Source organism: Cetorhinus maximus, chromosome 2 (genome assembly GCF_964194155.1).
Source record: "Cetorhinus maximus chromosome 2, sCetMax3.hap1.1, whole genome shotgun sequence".
Lineage (NCBI taxonomy): Eukaryota > Metazoa > Chordata > Chondrichthyes > Lamniformes > Cetorhinidae > Cetorhinus > Cetorhinus maximus.
In genome coordinates this window covers 135,097,859-135,118,737 of record NC_135880.1, presented here as the reverse complement: position 1 = coordinate 135,118,737, position 20,879 = coordinate 135,097,859, and the positions used below count along the sequence as shown (strand labels likewise).

Genomic DNA, 20,879 nt, shown 5'->3' with positions numbered 1-20,879 from the left:
TTGATATCATTATTCAGGTCCAAATCATTTGCATACATTGAATACAAAAGTAGACAAAGCACTGAACCCTGGGGTTCAGCCATCTCAAATTTGAACACCCATGCACATAAATCTGCTGCTTCCTACCTATCAGCCAGCTTTCCATGATGCTACATCTGATACCATATGGTCTGAATGTTTATAACCAACTTTGTGTGAAATAGTGTATGGCACTGCTACTTATCAGGTGTTTAATAATCATTCCCACACAGTTCATTCCTCTGGCGCAGTCTTAACATTAAATTATTTAGAAATTAAAAGTTGGGCCTATTTTCAAACCCAAAGCTAATACTCCCCCCTTAAATCCTTAACAATGCCCACAAACTGCTCTAAAAATGTAAATGCAAGCAAGCAAAACTATAATAAACACCGATAGATCTTTGCTAAAAGCAAAATACTACGGATGCTGGAAATCTGAAACAAAAACAGAAAATGCTGGAAAAACTCAGCAGGTCTAGCAGCATCTGTGGAGAGAGAAACATAGTTAACGTTTCGAGTCCGTACGGCCCTTCTTTGTCTTTGTCTTTCATACACAGTATGATTGCATATATACGGATTAATATAGTTATACATGCGTTTATATTGTTCTTTTTAAGACCATCAAAATAGCTCAACTCTGCTAGGATTTAATTACTTTAACATTGAGAAGACCGTAATGTGAGTAAATGATATGCCAACAAAAACAATGAAGCTGTCATTTAACTTTACTGTCCCTACTGGTTGGGGGTGGGGAGGCTGGCCAGGAGCTTGGGAGAACTCCCTGTTCTTTGAATAATGCCAGAGGATCTTTCGTGTGCATTTGAACAGGCAGGTACCACTCGTCCGTTCCAAAGGACGACAGCACGGACAGTGGAGCGTTTCCTCGGCACTGTAGTGAAATGTCAGCCTACATTATTTGCCCAAACCTGAATTTGAAACTTGAGCCCATAAGCGAGGTTCCTTCACTAGAATAAAGTAATTAAACTGCTCGATCACATATCCATTTAAAAAAGCCACAGAGCTAATATTTATATTCTGTCAATGTGTGGCAAAGGTATTCCCAGACGTCTGTTTGGAGTTGCATCCCCGCGTCTCTCAATGCTCAATGTTTTTCAGTTCGAAATATAAAAATCGGGAAATCCAGCTGGGAGAGACATGAGAAAAAAAAATCGTGAGATTACTGTGTAAAACCTAGGAAAATTATATTACACAGGAACGTATCTGGGAAAATGAATCAGCCTCCCTTGGGCTATCTCCAAATAAATCAATGTCTGCTCTCAGTTCCGAATGATAATTATTTCCCCATGAATCGTACTTCTACCTCTAAATTTGACAGCAATTTTGATTCCCCCCCCCCCCCCCACCCCCCAAATCAGAAGAACCATTTACTGTAACTGCAGACAGGATTTCGTTACTCATCGAAATAACCAGAACACTCATCTGTTAGTAAGGCTCTGTGCCTTTCATCTTGCTAATGTTAAACAAAAGATTTCAAACATCAATTCACAAACCATCCCATCGGTCATCTGCTCTGAGCAGTCACACAGCCCCCAGCTTTTACTTGTGTTAGTAAATAACAGGCAGCAGTGTTGCTCGCTCCTCCTTTCTAGGAGGAGCAATTGACACCAAACAGTCGATCGAAGCCTTTGAACCTGACAAGCTGACTAATAAAAGGAACGGGAGGGCAAAAGAAAGCTTTGTGCATCTACGTTTCTTTTAAGGACGAACAACAAAATAAACTAGAAGAGCAGCCTAGCAGAGGCTTGTGTTTGGTGCAGTCAGGGTTGCGGGGTGGGTTGTCGATGTCTCATTTCCTGCTGCTGGGTCTGGTCCTGGTTTGATGGGTTGAGTCTGCAGCTGTAAGCGCTTTGATCTCCTTCACATTCATTCACCGTGTCTCACCCAGTCTCCTCGAGTTACAGAAAGGACCGGACAGGCTGGCAGGCGAGGGGCACTCAACTGGTTAGCTCCATATCCACACGCACATAGATAACCCCGCTCACCCCTTTCCTCCCAGCACATCATCTGTACCAGCCGAGCCTTAACACGCCAAACATCGTTTGTATGAACCGGGTTTAGCGGAGTTGGTTTGTGTCCAGTTGCAATTTGGATAAGGGTCAGGTTATAATTTAGGTTTGGGTTGGGTTAAATCGAGTTTAAATTGAACCAGGAACAGGAATGGGTTTGGTTTAAGGATATATAGTTTAGTCAGGATCTGGGTTGGAAAGTAGTTTGGATTAGGGTCAGAGGTTGAATTGGATTTGGATGAGAGTGGAGTCAAAACTGGTTTTGGTTTGGATCTGTTTCAGTTGTGGATCTGGGTTAGAATGTCGTTTGAGGGGCAGACGTCGCCTAGGACTGGAAGTGGGGTCGAGTATATTTTGGGGGTGATATGTTGAAGTGTTTCTTGTGTTATGTGTAGGGGGGGTGGGGGCAGTGACTCAGAGCCGGTAACTCTCAATCGTTTATTTATTCCTCCCCTCCCTCTGGCGAGGAAGCCAACCATGAGATAAAAGCAAAAAACTGCGGATGCTGGAAATCCAAAACAAAAACAAAAATACCTGGAAAAACTCAGCAGGTCTGGCAGCATCTGCGGAGAGGAACACAGTTAACGTTTCGAGTCCGAATGAGCCTTCAACAGAACTAAGTAAAAATAGAAAAGAGGTGAAATATAAGCTGGTTTAAGGGGAGGGTGGGACAGGTAGAGCTGGATAGAGGGCCAGTGATAGGTGGAGATAACCAAAAGATGTCATAGACAAAAGGACAAAGGGGTGTTGAAGGTGATGATATAATCTAAGGAATGTGCTAATTAAGGGTAGAAAGCAGGATGAGCAAGGTACAGAGAGCCCTAGTGGGGGTGGGGTGGGTTAAGGAATCCAAATACGCTAAAAGGCAGAGATAAAACAATGGAAATACATTTAAAAATAATGGAAATAGGTGGGAAAAGAAAAATCTATATAAATTATTGGGAAAAAAAGAAAGAAAAAAGAGGGGGATCGGAAAAGGGGTGGAGATGGAGGAGAGAGTTCATGATCTAAAATTGTTGAATTCAATATTCAGTCCGGAAGGCTGTAAAGTGCCTAGTCGGAAGATGAGGTGCTGTTCCTCCAGTTTGGGTTGAGCTTCACTGGAACAATGCAGCAGACCAAGGACAGACATGTGGGCATGAGAGCAGGGTGGAGTGTTGAAATGGCAAGCGACAGGGAGGTCTGGGTCATGCTTGCGGACAGACCGAAGGTGTTCTGCAAAGCGGTCACCCAGTCTGCGTTTGGTCTCTCCAATGTAGAGGAAACCACATTGGGAGCAACGAATGCAGTAGACTAAATTGAGGGAAGTGCAAGTGAAATGCTGCTTCACTTGAAAGGAGTGTTTGGGCCCTTGGACGGTGAGGAGAGGGGAAGTAAAGGGGCAGGTGTTGCACCTTCTGTGGTTGCATGGGAAGGTGCCGTGGGAGGGGGTTGAGATGTAGGGGGTGATGGAAGAGTGGACCAGGGTGTCCCAGAGGGAAGGATCCCTGAGGAATGCCGCCAGAGGGGGTGAAGGGAAGATGTGTTTGGTGGTGGCATCATGCTGGAGTTGGCAGAAATGGCGGAGGATGATCCTTTGAATGCGGAGGCTGGTGGGGTGATAAGTAAGGACAAGGGTGACCCTATCATGTTTCTGGGAGGGATAGGAAGGTGTGAGGGCAGATGCGCGGAAGATGGGCTGGACACGGTTGAGGGCCCTGTCAACCACCACGGGTGGAAAACCTTGGTTAAGGAAGAAAGAAGACATGTCAGAGGAACTGTTTTTGAAAGTGGCATCATCAGAACAGATGCGATGGAGGCGAAGGAACTGAGAGAATGGGATGGAGTCCTTAAAGGAAGCGGGGTGTGAGGAGCTGTAGTCGAGGTAGCTGTGGGAGTCGGTAGGCTTGTAATGGATATTGGTGGACAGTCTATCACCAGAAATTGAGACAGAGAGGTCAAGGAAGGGAAGGGAAGTGTCAGAGATGGACCATGTGAAAATGATGGAGGGGTGGAGATTGGAAGCAAAATTAATAAATTTTTCCAGGTCCAGGCGAGAGCATGAAGCAGTACCGAAGCAATCATCGATGTACCGGAGAAGGAGTTGTGGGAGGGGGCCGGAGTAGGACTGGAACAAGGAATGTTCCACATACCCCATAAAGAGACAGGCATAACTGGGGCCTATGCAGGTACCCATAGCCACACCTTTTATTTGAAGGAAGTGAGAGGAGTTTAAGGAGAAATTGTTCAGTGTGAGAACAAGTTCAGCCAGACGGAGGAGAGTAGTGGTGGATGGGGATTGTTTGGACCTCTGTTCGAGGAAGAAGCGGAGAGCTGCCAGACCATCCTGGTGGGGGATGGAGGTGTAGAGGGATTGGACGTCCATGGTGAAGCGGAGGCGGTTGGGGCCAGGGAACTGGAAATTGTTGATATGATGTAGGGTGTCAGAGGAATCACGGATGTAGGTGGGAAGGGACTGGACAAGGGGAGAGAGAATGGAGTCAAGATAGCAACAAATGAGTTCCGTGGGGCAGGAACAGGCTGACACGATCGGTCTGCCGGGACAGTCCTGTTTGTGGATTTTGGGTAGGAGGGAGAAGCGGGCCGTCCGAGGTTGGGAGACTATGAGCTTGGAAGCTGTGGAAGGAAGATCTCCAGAGGAGATGAGGTCATTAACAGTCCTGGAAACAATGGATTGATGTTCAGTGGTGGGGTCATGGTCCAGGGGGAGGTAGGAGGAAGTGTCTGCGAGTTGACGCTTAGCCTCTGCGAGGTCGAGGTCAGTGCGTCAGACAACAACAGCACCACCCTTGTCAGCAGGTTTGATGACAATGTCAGGGTTGGATCTGAGAGAACGGAGTGCAGCAAGGTCAGAGAGAGACAGGTTAGAGTGGATGAGAGGGGCAGAGAAATTGAGACGACTAATGTCATGTCGACAGTTCTCAATGAAAAGATCAAGAGAAGGTAAGAATTGAGAGGGAGGGGTCCAGGTGGAGAGAGAATATTGGAGGCGGGTAAAAGGATCCGTTGAACGGGGAGAGGACTCCTGCCCAAAGAAGTGAGCACCGGAGACGAAGGCGGTGGAAGAAGAGTTCAGCATCGTGCCGAGCCCGAAATTCATTGAGATGAGGGGTAAACCAACCATGAGAACGGTTTGAGTCAGCAGCACATGAGGCTGCTGAAAATACCCCAGCCGCCGGTACAAGACACACAGAGGGACAGCAGTCCGGGGGCCACAGACGGAAAGGAGGAAGAGATACAAAAACAAAACAAACCAACGGCCCCCTCCCCACACCACCCCGCCACCCACCCCCCCCCCCCCCCCCCCCACACCCCCAAAATACTAGATTACAGAAACTTGGCGTTTTTTTTCCAGTCAGCCAACAAATCGAAGAGTTAATCCATGGGGGCAGAACACAAGAGCGGTAGAGGCAGGACCCCGGGACTTGTTTAGAGCCGACATATCCGACCAGGGCCCCGCTTCTCCCTCTCTGAGGGAGTGGAGGAGGTGGCGGCTGCGCTCACTGCTTGGCTCTGGCTCACTGGGTGTGGAGGGGTGGAGGGGCAGAGCGGCCGCTTGATTCAAACTATCAAAACTTCAGCATCCTTCTGAACAGTGGGAACGCAACGCACTAACCGCGACCCCCGCCTATAAACCCCCAACCCCCCGATCCCCACCCCCCCAATCCCCCTCCCCACTCACCCCAATCCCCCTCCCCCCCGATCCCCACCTAACCCCCCTCCCCCGATCCCCACCGCCCCAACCCCCCTCCCCACTACCCACCAAACCCCTTCCCCACTCCCCCGACCCCCCTAACTCCCCTTACCCACTCCCCCAACTCCCCTCTCCCCCAACTCCCCTACACCCGATCCCCACTTCCCCCGCAATCCCCCTCCCCACCCCAACCCCCTTCCCCACTCCACCGCAACCCCCATCCCTGCTCCCCCCCAACACCCCTCCCCACTCCCCCCCAACTCCCCTCCCCCGACCCCACCAACCCCCCTCCCCAACACCTCTGCCCCCCAACTCCCCCTTCCCCCGCTCCGCCCCACAGATCCTTCGCCTCCCTGTTCCATTCCACCCCTGCTCCCTCCCGGCCCCCTCCGCTTCTTCAGCCCCCCTCCCAACTGCCTCATCAGCCCCACTCTCTCCCAGCCACCGGCCCCTCCCTCCCTGCTCCTCTGCACCATCTGTTCAGCCCCACTACGACACAAACTCTCCGCCCATCTCTTTAGTCCCCCTCATCGCCTCTCCAGCCCCCTCCTCCTCCCTCTCACCCCTCACTCCCTCCCCACCTCTCTCTCTCTCTCTCCCCCCATCCCCTCTCTCCCCCCACCCCCTCTCTCCCCCGCACCCTCCTCTCTCCCCTCCACCCTCCTCTCTCCCCTCCACCCTCCTCTCTCCCCCCCACCCTCCTCTCTCCCCCCCACACTCCTCTCTCTCCCCCACCCTCCTCTCTCCCCCCCAACCCCCTCTCTCTCCCCACCCCATCCCCCCTCTCCCCACCCCATCCCCCCCTCTCCCCCCCATCCACCCTCTCTCTCCCCCACCCCTCCTCGTTCTCTCCGCCATCCCCCTCTCCTGCTTTCTCCCTCCTCTCCTGCTGTCTCCCACCACTCTCCCCCAACCCTCTCTCTCGCCCACACCCCCTCTCTTTCCCAAGCCCCTCTCTCTCCCCCTCCCCCCCATCACTCTCCCTCCGACCCACCCCCCTCTCCCCCATCTCTCTCCCCCTGACACACACCCCTCTCCTGCCCACCCTCGTCTCCCTCCCTCCACAAGCACTCTCTCCCCCCCACCCCCCTAGCTTCCCCCAACCCCCTCTCTCTCCCCCACACTCTCCTCTCTCACTTGCCCACCCTCTCCTCTCTCTCTCCCCCACCCTCTCCTCTCCCCCCCTCCCCCCTCTCCCTCGCTCTCTCCCCCCACCCCCCTCTCCCTCGCTCTCTCCCCCCACCCCCCTCTCCCTCGCTCTCTCCCCCCACCCCCCCTCCCTCGCTCTCTCCCCCCACCCCCCTCTCCCTCGCTCTCTCCCCCCACCCCCCTCTCCCTCGCTCTCTCCCCCCACCCCCCTCTCCCTCGCTCTCTCCCCCCACCCCCCTCTCCCTCGCTCTCTCCCCCCACCCCCCTCTCCCTCGCTCTCTCCCCCCACCCCCCTCTCCCTCGCTCTCTCCCCCCACCCCCCTCTCCCTCGCTCTCTCCCCCCACCCCCCTCTCCCTCGCTCTCTCCCCCCACCCCCCTCTCCCTCGCTCTCTCCCCCCACCCCCCTCTCCCTCGCTCTCTCCCCCCACCCCCCTCTCCCTCGCTCTCTCCCCCCACCCCCCTCTCCCTCGCTCTCTCCCCCCACCCCCCTCTTTCTCTCCTCCCCACCCCCTCTCTCTCTCCTCCCTACCCCCTCTCTCTCTCCTCCCCACCCCCTCTCTACCCCAGCCCCTCTCTCTCTCCTCCCCACCCCCCTCCCTACCCCTCCTCCCTCTCCCCACCCCCCTCACCCATCCCACCTTCCTCACCCACCCCCCTCACCCCTCCCCACCCCTCCTCCCTCACCCCTCCCCACCCCTCCTCCCTCACCCCTCCCCACCCCTCCTCCCTCACCCCTCCCCACCCCTCCTCCCTCACCCCTCCCCACCTCACCCGTCCCCAACTCCCCTCTCCCCACCCCCCCCTCACCCGTCCCCACCCCCCCTCTCCCGTCCCCACCCCCCCTCTCCCGTCCCCACCCCCCCTCTCTCCTCTCCCCTCCCCCCCCCTTTCCGTCTCTACCCAGTAGCAAATGCCGATCGGTTCAACTTCTCACTTGACTAAAGATCTCTGTGTGTACCCCCGGCTGCGGGCCGGACCGCCGTCTCCGCCCAAAGACGGGAGCGGCGGCCGCGAACAAGCTGCATCCGCTGAGGAGCAGCGGCCGCCGAGCAAGCAGGGAGGAGGAGGAGGGGAAGAGGGAGGAGGAAGAAGAAGAGGCGGCGGGAGGCAGGCGTTGGGGAGCCCGGGCTCCGAGGCATTGCTGCGGCTGGAACCGTGGGACAGGGGCGCTGGCAGCGCGAGCAGGTCCCCCCCCCCCACCCCACCCCCCCGGACAGCCCGCACGCTCTACTCGAAGCTCCTCGGACACGATCGAGATCCCGATCGGGACTCGGTGGCAACACCACGAACTCGCCTCACTGCAGTCAGCCGGGGGCAGGAGGCCTCCAGTTACAGCAGCCGCTCCAAGCCGGCTGTCAAAGTCGCGGCAAGAACCCAGCTCTGGGGCACGGGGCCATGGACACAGCCACAGGAATCTCCCGGCCAGCAGGTAAAGGGGCACGGGTGAATATAACTTCAATATAAGGGGAGCTGGAAAGGGGCGGGCCCCGGGCGCCAGCGAGCTGGGACATTCAGTAACTTTTGGTCGCTTTTGAAAGAGCTGCTCTAGCTGGTTTGGGGGTCGTGGGTGGAAGTAGGAGAGCTGGACGCATGTGTGTGATATCAGGATATTACTTGCCCTTGTGATATAATTAAGATCGTTTGTATATTTTTCTAGGCATAGCCCTGGATTAAAAGTGCTGTTGGCAAAGGTGGCCCTGTGGAAGAGATTAACATCTCTGTCTAGGTCTCTATTGTTTGGCCGCTGTTCAGGATCGATGCAGATCGGGAGAGCTTGCTGGAGTGGGGCATTAGATGGAAGTGCAGTAGATAAAAGCCTCCTTTCTGAATTTAGGAGGGGGAGGCACAGTCCTGGAGAAGCAAACCTCATTTCAGTTTGGGAGGGGTATTGCAAGGACTTTTGAGGCGTTCGCGACCAAAGCAACAACTATAGCACCTTTAAAGTAATAAACCGTCCGGCACTTCACAGGCGCATTGGGAAACATATTATTACACCGAGCCATATAAGGAAATGTAGGTCAGATCACAAAAAAGCTTGGTCAAAGAGTGACTTAAAGGAAGAAAGCGAGGTTGAAGTGCAAGGAGTATATTCTAGAGCTTGGGCCTAGGCAACTGAAGGCACAGCCACCAATGCTAGTGATTAAAATCAGGATGCACAGGAGGCCAGAATTCGAGAACCACAGATACCTCGGAGGGTTGTGGACCTGGAGATTATAGATGGGGAGGGGCAAACCCATAGAGGAATTTGAAAACAAAGATAAGAGTTTTGAAATCAAGACGTGAAGCACCACGAGTCAGTGTACATCAGCGAGCATAGGGGTGATAGGGGGACAGGACTTGGTGTGAGTTAAGACCAAGGTTTAAAACCATTAAAACACCTAGCTAAAGGAATAAAAACAGAAAATGCTGGAAATACTCTGCAGTCAGGCAGCATCTGTGGAGGGAGGAATAGAGTTAACATTTCAGGTCTGTGACCTATCATCAGATACGATTTCTAGAATCTGCAATACTTTTGCTTTAGTCCGAGCTAAACAAAAGTGGTACCTGTTGAAAAAGAAGAATAATGTAGAAGAGTGCAAAATTAAAAATAGAAATTGTTTATGTTTTGCTCAGTCAAAGGCAAATCAACTTCTGTTTTTCCAATCATTCTGTTAATGATAAGGAAAGATCACAGAAGATGGTGTCACTCAAATTAAACTTACAATAACTGGACAGCTTAATACAAGTGTTAAGGGTGTTTAGTTTCTAATTACAGTGGATGGTTATGGGTTTTGCTCCTGTTGTATTAAATGCAACTTAAGAAGTGTTTCCTCATTTCTTGGGTGGACTGCTGGGTGAAATTCCATGTATTGTGCAGCCCATTGGATCTCCAGGAAAAGTCATTAACAGCCAATGTTCATCATGTGACATTGTAGACTGATCCAGAACAATATGAATCGTGATCTGGAAGAGGTTTGCGGCTTTGTCTGCTCCACCACTTTGGAAAGTTATTGTTTTACATAGACTTTGTCACAAGAAATAGGTCTTGAAAATCTGCCTTCAGAGATCATCTAATTGGTGAAAGCAAACAGTCTGTATTTGTCTTTTTATTTGAAATACCCAAAATTAGGATTTGGAAGTTGTTTGCATAAAATAAAAATGCTTGGAACTTGACTTTTTTTTATATTACAAAAAATAAGAACTCCTTCAACTCTTGTCCAACATTGAATTCTGCAATATTCTGCTCGTTACTGACTATTCAGAACGTGTTCAAGCTGCTTACCTTGTTATGATTTCAGTTATTACTACTTTAGAAGATGTCTTGTGTGTCAGCTCTTCTTCAGGCTTCCACCCTAAACGTATTCACAAAGATGATTTACAAGTGACAGTTCCCCTGCACCCTGATTTCTGGTGGGCACAGTTACACTTTTTTGTCTGAATAAAAACTGTTCCCAACCCAGAGCTGACTCATTGTTCTGCATTTACTTCGAGAATCCAAAATGAAACCATCTTTTGTATCCTGAAAGGCATCATATGATGACAGATGTTAATATAGCATGTCGCTACAGTGTACAATGACATATTGTGCTTTAGATACAGTTATAGCAAGTGTCTTTCTTACACTTTGTGAATCGAGATTCATTGTAGGTTGACTTGCCTCTCTTCCATGTAATTTTAAACAAACAAGATTGGTTTAACTTGCACTTAATGTGACTCAGTGATCATTAAGTTGCTCATTCTGTAGGTTTCAATGTCAAACACAGAACTACTGATTTCAAAACAAAGTAAGCTTGTTTTATAATAAAGGTTGGGCTGGCTTCCCTGGGCTCAGTAAGTATAAATAGACAGCTGACCATACGGACCACTGGGGTTCCTGATTTACCCCCAGTGTGTCCCGAATTAATTCCCTCCATGGATGTTGTGGTTGACTTTAGGAGTCCTGAATTAAGGATGGAAAAATAGCCAGCGTTCTGGCTTCTGGAATTGCACCTAACAAGAAGTCAATGTTTTCCAAAAAAAAGAGAAAGTGGGAGACAAGAATAGAAACTTAAGTGAGGCATGACAATGAATGAGTGTGTCTGGTCTTTGGAGTGTTTGCAGTCTAACAAATGGGGTCATGCTACAGCACGGTGGAGACCTGAGGTCACAATTTACCCCATCCAACCACATTGAAAGTATAACCTCTTAATTTAAAATTTTTATTCAAATTAATGCAGACTGGGTGACTGCTTTGTGGAACACCTTCGCTCAGTCCGCAAGCATGACCCAGACCATTTTGTCGCTTGCCATTTCTACACGCTATCTTGCTCTCGTGCCCACATGTCCGTCCTTGGCCTGCTGCAATGTTCAGTGAAGCCCAACACAAACTGGAGGAATAGCACCTCATCTTCCGATAAGGCACTTTACAGCCTTCTGGACTTAACAGTGGGTTCAGCAACTTCAAACCATGAACTCGCTCCTCCATCTTTACTCCTTTTTAAATTCATTTTTATTTATTCATTTTTTAAAAATCCTTTTTCCCCAACCCCCACCCCCCAACAGGTGTCACTTGTTTTTATGATTTGCTTTCACAGAGCGCTGACCCTTGTTCTGCTATCAATACATGCCTTTATGCCACTATCAGCATCTTCTTTAGTCTTTAACATTCCCTTTGTCCTATGTCCATGACATCTTTGTCAAATTTCTCCATAGCTCTCACCTATCCCTGACCTTCTATTTTGCTCCACCTGCTACAACCTTTCTTAAACAGTATAAAATCCATCACGTTTTGACTTCTCTTTAACTCTGAAGAAGTCATACGGACTTGAAACATAAAGCTCTGTATCCCCCTCCACAGATGCTACCAGATCTGCTGAGTTTTTGCAGCATTTTCTGTTTATATTTAATTCAAATTATCTGGCCATACAATCTTTTTTTGGCACTGAATTCCCTCTTTTCTGTTTGTTTAATCAAATTGTTGGTTAATTCACACTTTTTTAATGCATAAATGACTTTGAATTGAAGCATACTGTAGCAGCAAGAGCTATTAAGATTTCAATTTCTTATTTTTGCCATTCAGCTTTCTTCATTCCTGTCCTGGAGGTGATATCTCATGCTGGGTGTTGTCCTTGAGTTCCTTACCCAAACAGTTATACTGCACACTTTGAGCCCAAGTTTGCTTGGTTGTTTGACTGTGTGACATAGGTGAGGCTGATCCTGTTTCTGTGCTGCTCAGAACAGCAGCAAGGACTTGAATTTGTGTAATGGCTTTCAAGTAGAAAAAACACAGCAAGGAGGTCACAGATGCATAATCAGACAATAATTGGGTGCTGGTCCAAAGAAAAGGTACGGGGTAGAGCGAGTGCAGGGTGACTAAAATTTTTGTCAGAGATGGATTTTAAGATGATTGGAGATTTATGTGTGGCATTCCAGTGGTGGGCCAAAGGGAGGGGAGATGCGCAAGAGGCCAGATGTGTACCAATGAAGAATTATGGAGGGATTGGTAGGTGGGGGGGATGGGAGATGGTTGTAGTGCTGCAGGAGGTTAGGGAAGGGGAGAGGTGATGCCATGAAATAATTTGAATGCAGGGATGTGAATTTTATATTTGAAGCCTTGCCAGGATTGGGAGCTGTGGAGGTCATAAAACATGGGTGATGGATGTGCAGAATCAAATGTGGATCGGGTCTGAGCACCAGATTTTTAGATGAACTGAAGCTTTCAAAGCGTAAGAATAGGACACCTTCCAGGAGAGTATTAGAATATTTCAGTCGTAAGAAATAGGAGAGGCCATTCAGCCCCTCAAGCCTGCTCTGCCATTCAATAAGATCAAACCTGATCTGATTGTGGCTTTAACTCCACTTTCCTGCAGGGTCATTGAATATTTTCAAGGCTGAGTTGGATAGGTTTTTGATAGACAAGGGAGTCAAAGGTTATGGGGGTGGGGGGTAGACAGGAAAGTGGAGATGAGGCACAACCAGATCAGCTATGATCTTGTCAAATGGCAGAGCAGGCTTGAAGGGACAAATGGCCCACTCCTGCTCCTAAGTCCTATGTTCCTGCTCGCTTCCCATAACCCTCGACACTCTTGTTGATCATAAATCTGTTTAACTCAGCCCTAAATATATCCAATGACCCGGCCTCCACTGCTCTCTGAGGCGGTGAATTCCAAAAATTAATGACCCTTGGAGGGAAGAAATTCTTCCTCATCTCTGTTTTAAATGAGATACCCTTATTTTGAAACTGTGCCCCCTAGTTCTAGATTCCCCCACAAGGGGAAACATCCTCCCAGAGACATCCACCCTGTCAAGTTCCCTCGCATGTTTCTTACGTATGTTTCAATAAGATCACCTTTGCTCTTACCCTTCTAAACTGCAATGTGTATAGCCCTAACTTGCTCAACCTTTCCTCATAAATCAACTCCTTCACTTCAGGAATTAGCTGAGTGAACCTTCTCTGAATTGTTTCCAATGCATTTATATGTGAGCTTAAGTAAGAAGACCAAAACTGTTCACTATGCTTCAGATGCAGTCTCACTAAGGCCCTGTACAACTGTAGCAAGACATGTCTACTTTTATACTCCATTCCCCTTGTAATAAAGGCCAGAATTCCATTTGCCTTCCTTACTGTACCTACATGCAAGCGTTTTGTGATTCATATACCCCCCAGATTTCTGCAGGGGTATCTCACTTAAATAATCTGCTTTTCTATTCTTCCTGCCAAAGTGGAGAATCTCACATTTTTCCAAATTCCCACTCCATTTGCCAATTTTTTGCCCACTTATTAACCTGTCTTTATCCCTTTGCAGACTCTTTGTTTCCTCCTCACAACTTGTTTTCTCACCTATCTTTGTGTCGTCGCCAAATATAACTACCATACACTCGGTTCCTTCATCCAAGTCATTAATGTAGATTGTAAATAGTTGAGGCCCCAGCACTGATCTCTGTGGCATGCCACTAGTTAGTTTTCCACCTGAAAATTTATCCTGACATTCTGCTTCCTATTAGCTAACCAGTCCTCTATCCATGCTAATATGTTACCCCAACATCAATAGCTCTTATTTTGCGTAGCAACCTTTTATGTGGCACCTCAGAAATGCCTTCTGAAAATCCAAATACACCAAATCTACTGGTTCCTAATTATTCACCTTGCTTGTTACATCCTCAAAGAATTCTAACAATTAGTCAAACATGATTTCCCTTTCACAAAACCATGTTGACTCTGCCTGCTTGCATTATGATTTTCCAAATGTCTTGCTATTACCTCATTAATAATGATTCAAACATTTTTCCTCTGACAGATGCTAGACTAATTGGCCGATAGTTTTCTGCTTTCTGTTTCCCTCCTTTCTTGAATAGTGGTGTTAAATTTGTGGTTTTCCAATCCACTGGGACCTTTCCAGAATTCAGGAAATTTTGGAATTTTGCAATCTGGGGTCTGGGGGTGACAGCGAGGTAGATAGGGGTTTCAGAGGCAGATGGGATGATCCAAGTGTGTAAAGGAGTGATGTTATGGAGCTTGAATTGGCAGTCATTGTGATGGAATGGGCATGAAATCGGAAGTTCAACTCTGGGTCAAACAGGACACAGGTTGTGAACAGGCTGGTTCAGTCTGAGACAGTGCAAGGGAAAGAGGATGAAATCATTGGCAAGGCCATTGTGATGTAGGTCAAAGATGAGGAGTTTAGTCATCCCAATGTTTAACTGGAGAAAGTTGTGGCTCACCCAAGACTGCATATCGGATAAGTAGTGTGACTGCTCAGAAGTGGTGGACAGGTAAAGCTGGGTGCCATAAGTGTAAATGTGGAAGCTGACCCTGTATCTGCAGATGATGTTGCCAAGTGACAGCATGAATCTGAGGAAGGGAGGGGGTTCAAGGATAGATCATTGAAGTATTCCAGAGGTAATGGTGTGGAAGTGAGCCAGAGATGCTCTGACTAAGATTTGATAGTTAAGAATGGAGCCAAGCAAGGCAGTCCCAGTGATCTGGATAATGAATACAAAGGTGTTGGGGAGGTTGATATAGTTGAGGACTGTAGAGAGGTTAGAGAGGGCAAGGAAGAAATTCACCAACTATGGTGACCCAAGATGATGGAGGATATAATTTGTGGACCATTTCAAGGTGTGGCAGGTGCAAAAGCTTGATTTGAGAGATTCAAACATGGAAGTTGCAGGAATGATGGCCATGGATTATGATCTACTGCATCCATTTAACAATTTTTCACAATTTTTTTGTAAAAACATGGGGCAAATTAAGGCTTTGCTGTAACTTGTTTTCTTTTTGCTGAGAGTCTCATGTATGTATTTTAATCAATCTTGAGATATTTTTATTAGTACTGATTGAAGTACACATCATGGTAAATTATTGGTAATATCATGATGATATTGTTTACTCTGCTGCTGCCTACTCCTGTATACATCACATTACTCCTTTAGCAATCTTTTGTGGAACTCAGTATCCAAGTTATTGTCTGACTGCATTGTCACATTATTGTGTTGTAGATGTGCGTCTTCAAGCAAAATAATAATGGACATTGGCACTGTAGAGAAAATAAAACTGACATTATATGTAGTACTGAGTCATTTTGGCAAAACAACCATCAGATTTGACCAGTTAATATAAACCATACAAAAATATTTTCTGTTTATCAAAGTCTCGGGGTATTGCCTTGGGGTATTAAATAATCAGCTATTCAGCAAGACACCACCTGTGCTACATGACTTCAGTAAAGTACTATTCCTTTTTGCTTTACCTTTAAGGTATAAAAAAAGCATGAAATATTAAACATTTTCAGTCACTTGTTTGTAATACTTCAAATTATTGACTAGTTTGTGATGTTATAGACCTCTCTTCTTTACTCATTCACTATTAGTCACCTTTTTTCTTGGTTTCCTTAGATTCACTGTTACGTGTGCATTTAAAGTGGTCAGCCCTAGATGAATGTATATCCAGTCAAGCATGGAATTCAGGCATGCCAAACCACTACCCAATTACCCAGGCATAGAATGATCCTAGCCAGTATGTAAGCCCAGGAGACTTCACTGGCATTAGGGTGGCTTTTTCAATCATGAATCAACTTACTTTTTGTTTGCGACGCTTATTTTCCCACTCTCTCCATTTTAATGGAACCAACTACGCCACATCCCAGGTGGGCAAGTTGTGAACTGGGGGATAAAGGGATTTGGAATAGCAGGTGAGGGCCATGGGCAGTGATGGATTGTACAATGAGTACGATCAGAGGGTAGCCATAAATGGGTCTTTTTCTGGTTGGTGGGATGTAGCGAGTGGTGTGCCACAGGGATCAGTGCTGAGGCTTCAACTTTTTATAATTTATATAAATGACTTGGGTGAAGGGACAGATGGTATAGTTGCTAAATTTGCTAACGACACAAAGATAGGTAGGAAAGTAAGTTGTGAAGAGGACCTAAGCAGGCTACAAAGTGATATAGGTTAAGTGAGTGGGCAAAGACCTGGCAAATGGAGCATAATGTGAGCAAATGTGAAATTGTCCATTTTGCAGGAAGAATAAAAAAGAAGCATATAATCTAAATGTTGAGAGATTGCAGAGCTCTGAATGTCCTGGTGCATGAATCACAAAAGGTTAATATGCAGCAAGTAATTAGGAAAGCTAGTAGAAAGGTTTCATTTATTGCGAGGGGAAGTTAATACAAAAGTAGGGAGGCTATGCATCAGTTGTACAGGGCACTGGTGAGACCAAATCGGGAGTACTGTGTACAGTAATGTTCTCCTTATTTAAGGAAAGATGTAAATGCGTTAAAAACAGTTCTGAGAAGGTTTACTAAGCTAATACCAGGAATGGGTGGGTTGTCTTATGGGGAAAGGTTGGACAGGCTAGGCTTGTATCTACTGGATTTTAGAAGAGTAAGAGTAAGAGTAATAAGTTCATCAAAACCTTTAAGATCCTGAGGGGTCTTGACAGAATGGATGTGGAGAGGATGTTTCCTATTGTGGGAGAATCTAGAACTAATGGTCACGGTTTAAAAATAAGGGGTCGCTCATTTAAGACAGAGATGAGGAGAAATTTTTTCTCTGAGAGTTGTGAGTCCTTGGAACTCTCTTCCTCAAAAGGCAGTGGAAGCAGGGTCTTTGAATATTTTTAAGGCAGAGCTAGGTAGATTCTTGATTAACAATTTGTGAAAGGCTATTGGGGTGGGCGGGAGGTTACAATCAAATCAGCCATGATCTTATTGAATGGCGGAGCAGGCTTGAAGGGCCGAGAGGCCTACTCCTCCAAGTTCATATGTATGCACTGCCAGGGTCCATTCACTGTTTATTTTCACCCAGAGACAATGTTATATTTTAGCTTCCTACTCATCTTTGTCTAAAATAATTGTTGAGTGTGTTGGTTTTTGATTTAAATCGAGTTGGTGTTTATTGATTTAAAAGGACCATGGGAAAATGGTCTAGCAAATGCTATATGCAGTTGGTGTAAGTTCTAAATGAAGGAAAATTGTTTTTACAAACTAACCAGTTATGTACATTCTATGCTTTAGTACGAGAAATGTTTATGCAACTTCTAGGCTAGATAATTTGCTCCAAGTATCAAAACTATTTTTTTCAGCTGCCTGAAATGCTTTGAATGAGATTTAGCATTATCATTCTGATTTCTAATTTAATCTTTGCTGTCACTATTAAACAAAAACAGAAATCCTCCAAAGTTGGTGTCATTAATATGGATGGAAATAATTCTTCATTGCAAGTTCTTGCTATTTATATTTTTAAAAATGTATTTAACCAATAAAATAGCAAACTTTCATTAATTAAAACAATTTCCAAAAATGTATATTGTTTTCCATCTCGAAAGTGTATCCGAGTCACTCTGCTATTACCAGCCCCTACATTGCAACAGCGACTGTTTCAGTTAATTGGCTGTGAATGTCTGTAGGACAGCGTGAGGTTGTAAAAGGCAGTATATGACTGCAAGTTGTTTCTCCTCTTTACTTAGGTTTCCTCCATGTAAGTTGCTCTTAATCGTGTTCATATATGTTGTTTCTGCATATCTAAACTCTTGAAGTGTTTCCAAAAGGCACTGTTTCATTTGTTACTTCAACATACATTTCCAGGCTGGCCACCAAAACAACCATGAGGACCAGTATGGTTTTATAGTCTGACCCAGTCAATGATGCCAAGTCCTATAACACAAAATCAGATTTAATGAGGTTTGAGTAACTTTTTAATTGACACAATAGGTGGATTTAAAAAAGTGAGGAATCTCCAATGAGCTGGTGGATAAAGGGAATTTTCATATTAGCACTAAGCCAATTGCACCAGATCATTGCCCAGTTTGTGCTGAGTCAGTTGATTTTAGTCTGTGTAGTGGCAGGGGTGCTACAGTAGGACCTGTGCTCTGGTAAAAGCAAAATGAGCCAGACTGCCCGTTTCCAATAACTCAACAGCAGCTAACATTTATATAGCACCATCAGAACAGTAAAGCAAAACACTTCACAGGAATGTAATTGCATAAAAATTGACATTGAGCTGAAGGAGGAGACATTAAGACAGGTGACCAAAAAGCTTGGTCACATCTTACAGAGCATCTAAAAGGAAGAGAGGTAGAGAGGGAAAGAAGTTTGGGGAGAGAATCCCAGAGCTTAAGGCATAGATAGTTGAAAGCACAGCTGCCAGTACCAGGGGGAAAGAAACCTGAAGATGCCCAAGTGATTAAAGTGGGAGGAATGCATAGTTCTCAGTGACTGGTCAGGCTGAAGGAGGTTACAGTTAGGGAGGGATGAGTCCATGCAGGGATTTTAATATGCGGTTGGGAATTTAAAATTGGAGCCATTGGTGAACCGAAAGCCAATTTATTAGAAAATGCATGCATCTCGTGTAGAGAATGGATCTGGCCCACATGATATCATTGCAGCCAAATGACCTGTTAATACTTGCCATGAAGGCACATATATGGTGAATGGCCGTTAGAGCAAGGTATCTTGAGGGCTGCTGGAGCATGTGAAACTTTGCATTAGGACAGCAACTGGGGTTAAAGAGGAGAAAATTAGCACAGAAATGTATTTTATCGAATAGCTTTCAGAATAGGTGGCAACTAGTGTGCACAACTAGCATCTTACGAAATGACTGTTTCTGGCTTGCAGCTTGCATGTTCCTACATTAGGTTGCATTTCTCAGAATATTAATACTTCCAAGCTAGCTGTTGCAATTTTTGTGTGCGTACTTAATTCCACAAGCTTTCATTTATGAACTGTAAAATTCTTAAAGTTTGACAGAAATACACTTCTTTTAGTTTATAAACTGTACAATAGAATACTTTCACACTGTTAAAATGCAAACCTTTATTGCTCACAGCCTGAAGTCCTCTATGTGCAATAACTGAATCACCACACCATGATCTCCTCCACTGGAACAAAGCAATAAAAATCTCATTTTTTTGCAGTTATTCAAAGGCATAACATTTTATCGCTCTCAAGTCTAAGTAGAAGCTCTCATCTTTTACTGCCAGTAGCTTTACCCTTAATCCTCCTTCATCTGTCCATGTTCTTGCCTCATTACCTCCTTTAACCTCAAATAGCACCGCCACATCTTCACTGCCCAAACTGCCTCCAAGACATTCTAGTTTCTTATAAGTTAAATGTTTGAGTTCAACAACTCTTTAGTTCTAATAAATGAATACTGCTCACTATCTGGGAAGACTCTTACAGTAGCTTCCTCACACCCCGGATAGGATACAAGGAAAACCTTGCCATTTAATGGATATTTTGACTCTTGCCCCTGATCTTTAACCTCCTCCTCTGTGTCACTTTTCTATTTATTAGCACTATGATCAGTACTTTGAACATTACAGTTGTTTCTCACTTTCAAGTTTGTTATCCTATAGGTTGCTCCTACCTACATCAACACTGTGTTGAAATCAAGACTCCTTGCATGATTTTCGACTGCAACCCATTCTTTGCCATGAACCCCTTGCATCTTTCCATTTTCCTTTTGCTACAAGCTTTAGGGTTTTAACATTCAAGATTGATGTTATCAGAATGCAGTAAATAAAAGGACATGAATTTTACTTGTTCCAATTTGGGAGAGGGTGGAAAAAGCAAACAATTTCTGTTTTTTGGTTTAAACACAGGCTTCATGGAAAAACATGACGTATTGTTCGTTTGCACCTGTCTATGTATTTCAGGTCACATTGATTGAAAATGCCTTACTATGGATGTTATAGTCTCAGAAGCAAGTTAGGGATGAGGGATAAGGAGTCCATTAGCATTGCTAAATGCTGGAAGATTCTAATGGTATCCAAATTGCCACAACTACTGTAGAAAATTCTTGGAGATTTCTAAAGTATCATTTCTATGATTCATTACACTGTTAGGCATCAATGTCACATGATCAGCCACTGAAGCATGAGGTATCAAATTATTTTACATCTAGTTTTTTCTATGATCCTTTCCCCTCAGATATTTAAACTTGGTAGTCTAACTAAAGTGATGATTTACCATCTGGTACCTGTAGCATATCATCCTGTTCTTTACAAATTTGCTTGTATTGCCTAGTACACACCTAGTGAATAAACTAAAAGCAAAAATACTGTGGATGCTGGAGATCTGAAATGAAACCAGAAAGTGCTGGAAAAACTCAGCAGTTCTGGCAGCATCTGTGGAGGGAAAAAGAGTTAATGTTTCGAGTACAATATGACTCATATTGGACTTGAAATTTTAACACACTTTCTCTCTCCACCGTTGCTACCAGACTTGCTGAGTTTTTCCAGTACTTTGATTTTATCTTAGTGTATAAACTACTCTATTCAGGAACTGAACCACAGTCAAGCTTCCTGCATCTCTATCACAGGTACTTCACATTTCTTCAGGTGTGTGGCACCCCTTTACGTGTATTGTGGCATGTTTTACACACTTGGCTTGTGCCATGTATCTTCTGATGTAACTGAGAATTTGTAACAAAATCTTGAACAAAGACTGGCCTTATTAAAAGCAAATTTTAAAAAATCTATATGGAAGTCTAAAGTTAAAATTAAAGAAATACCAAAAATGCACAAGTCAGATAGCA

At 45.8% G+C, this 20,879-nt stretch overlaps 1 protein-coding gene across 1 annotated transcript in view; it reads left to right on the top strand.

The window, feature by feature from the left end:
• Positions 1–7,770: 7,770 nt before the first annotated feature.
• LOC144697809 (E3 ubiquitin-protein ligase RNF38-like) overlaps positions 7,771–20,879 on the top strand; it is a 218,338-nt gene continuing 205,229 nt past the window's right edge. The window contains 2 exon segments of the mRNA XM_078569797.1: positions 7,771–8,105; positions 8,108–8,318. Coding sequence (XP_078425923.1) covers positions 7,800–8,105; positions 8,108–8,318 — 517 coding nt within the window. The 5' untranslated portion in view covers positions 7,771–7,799.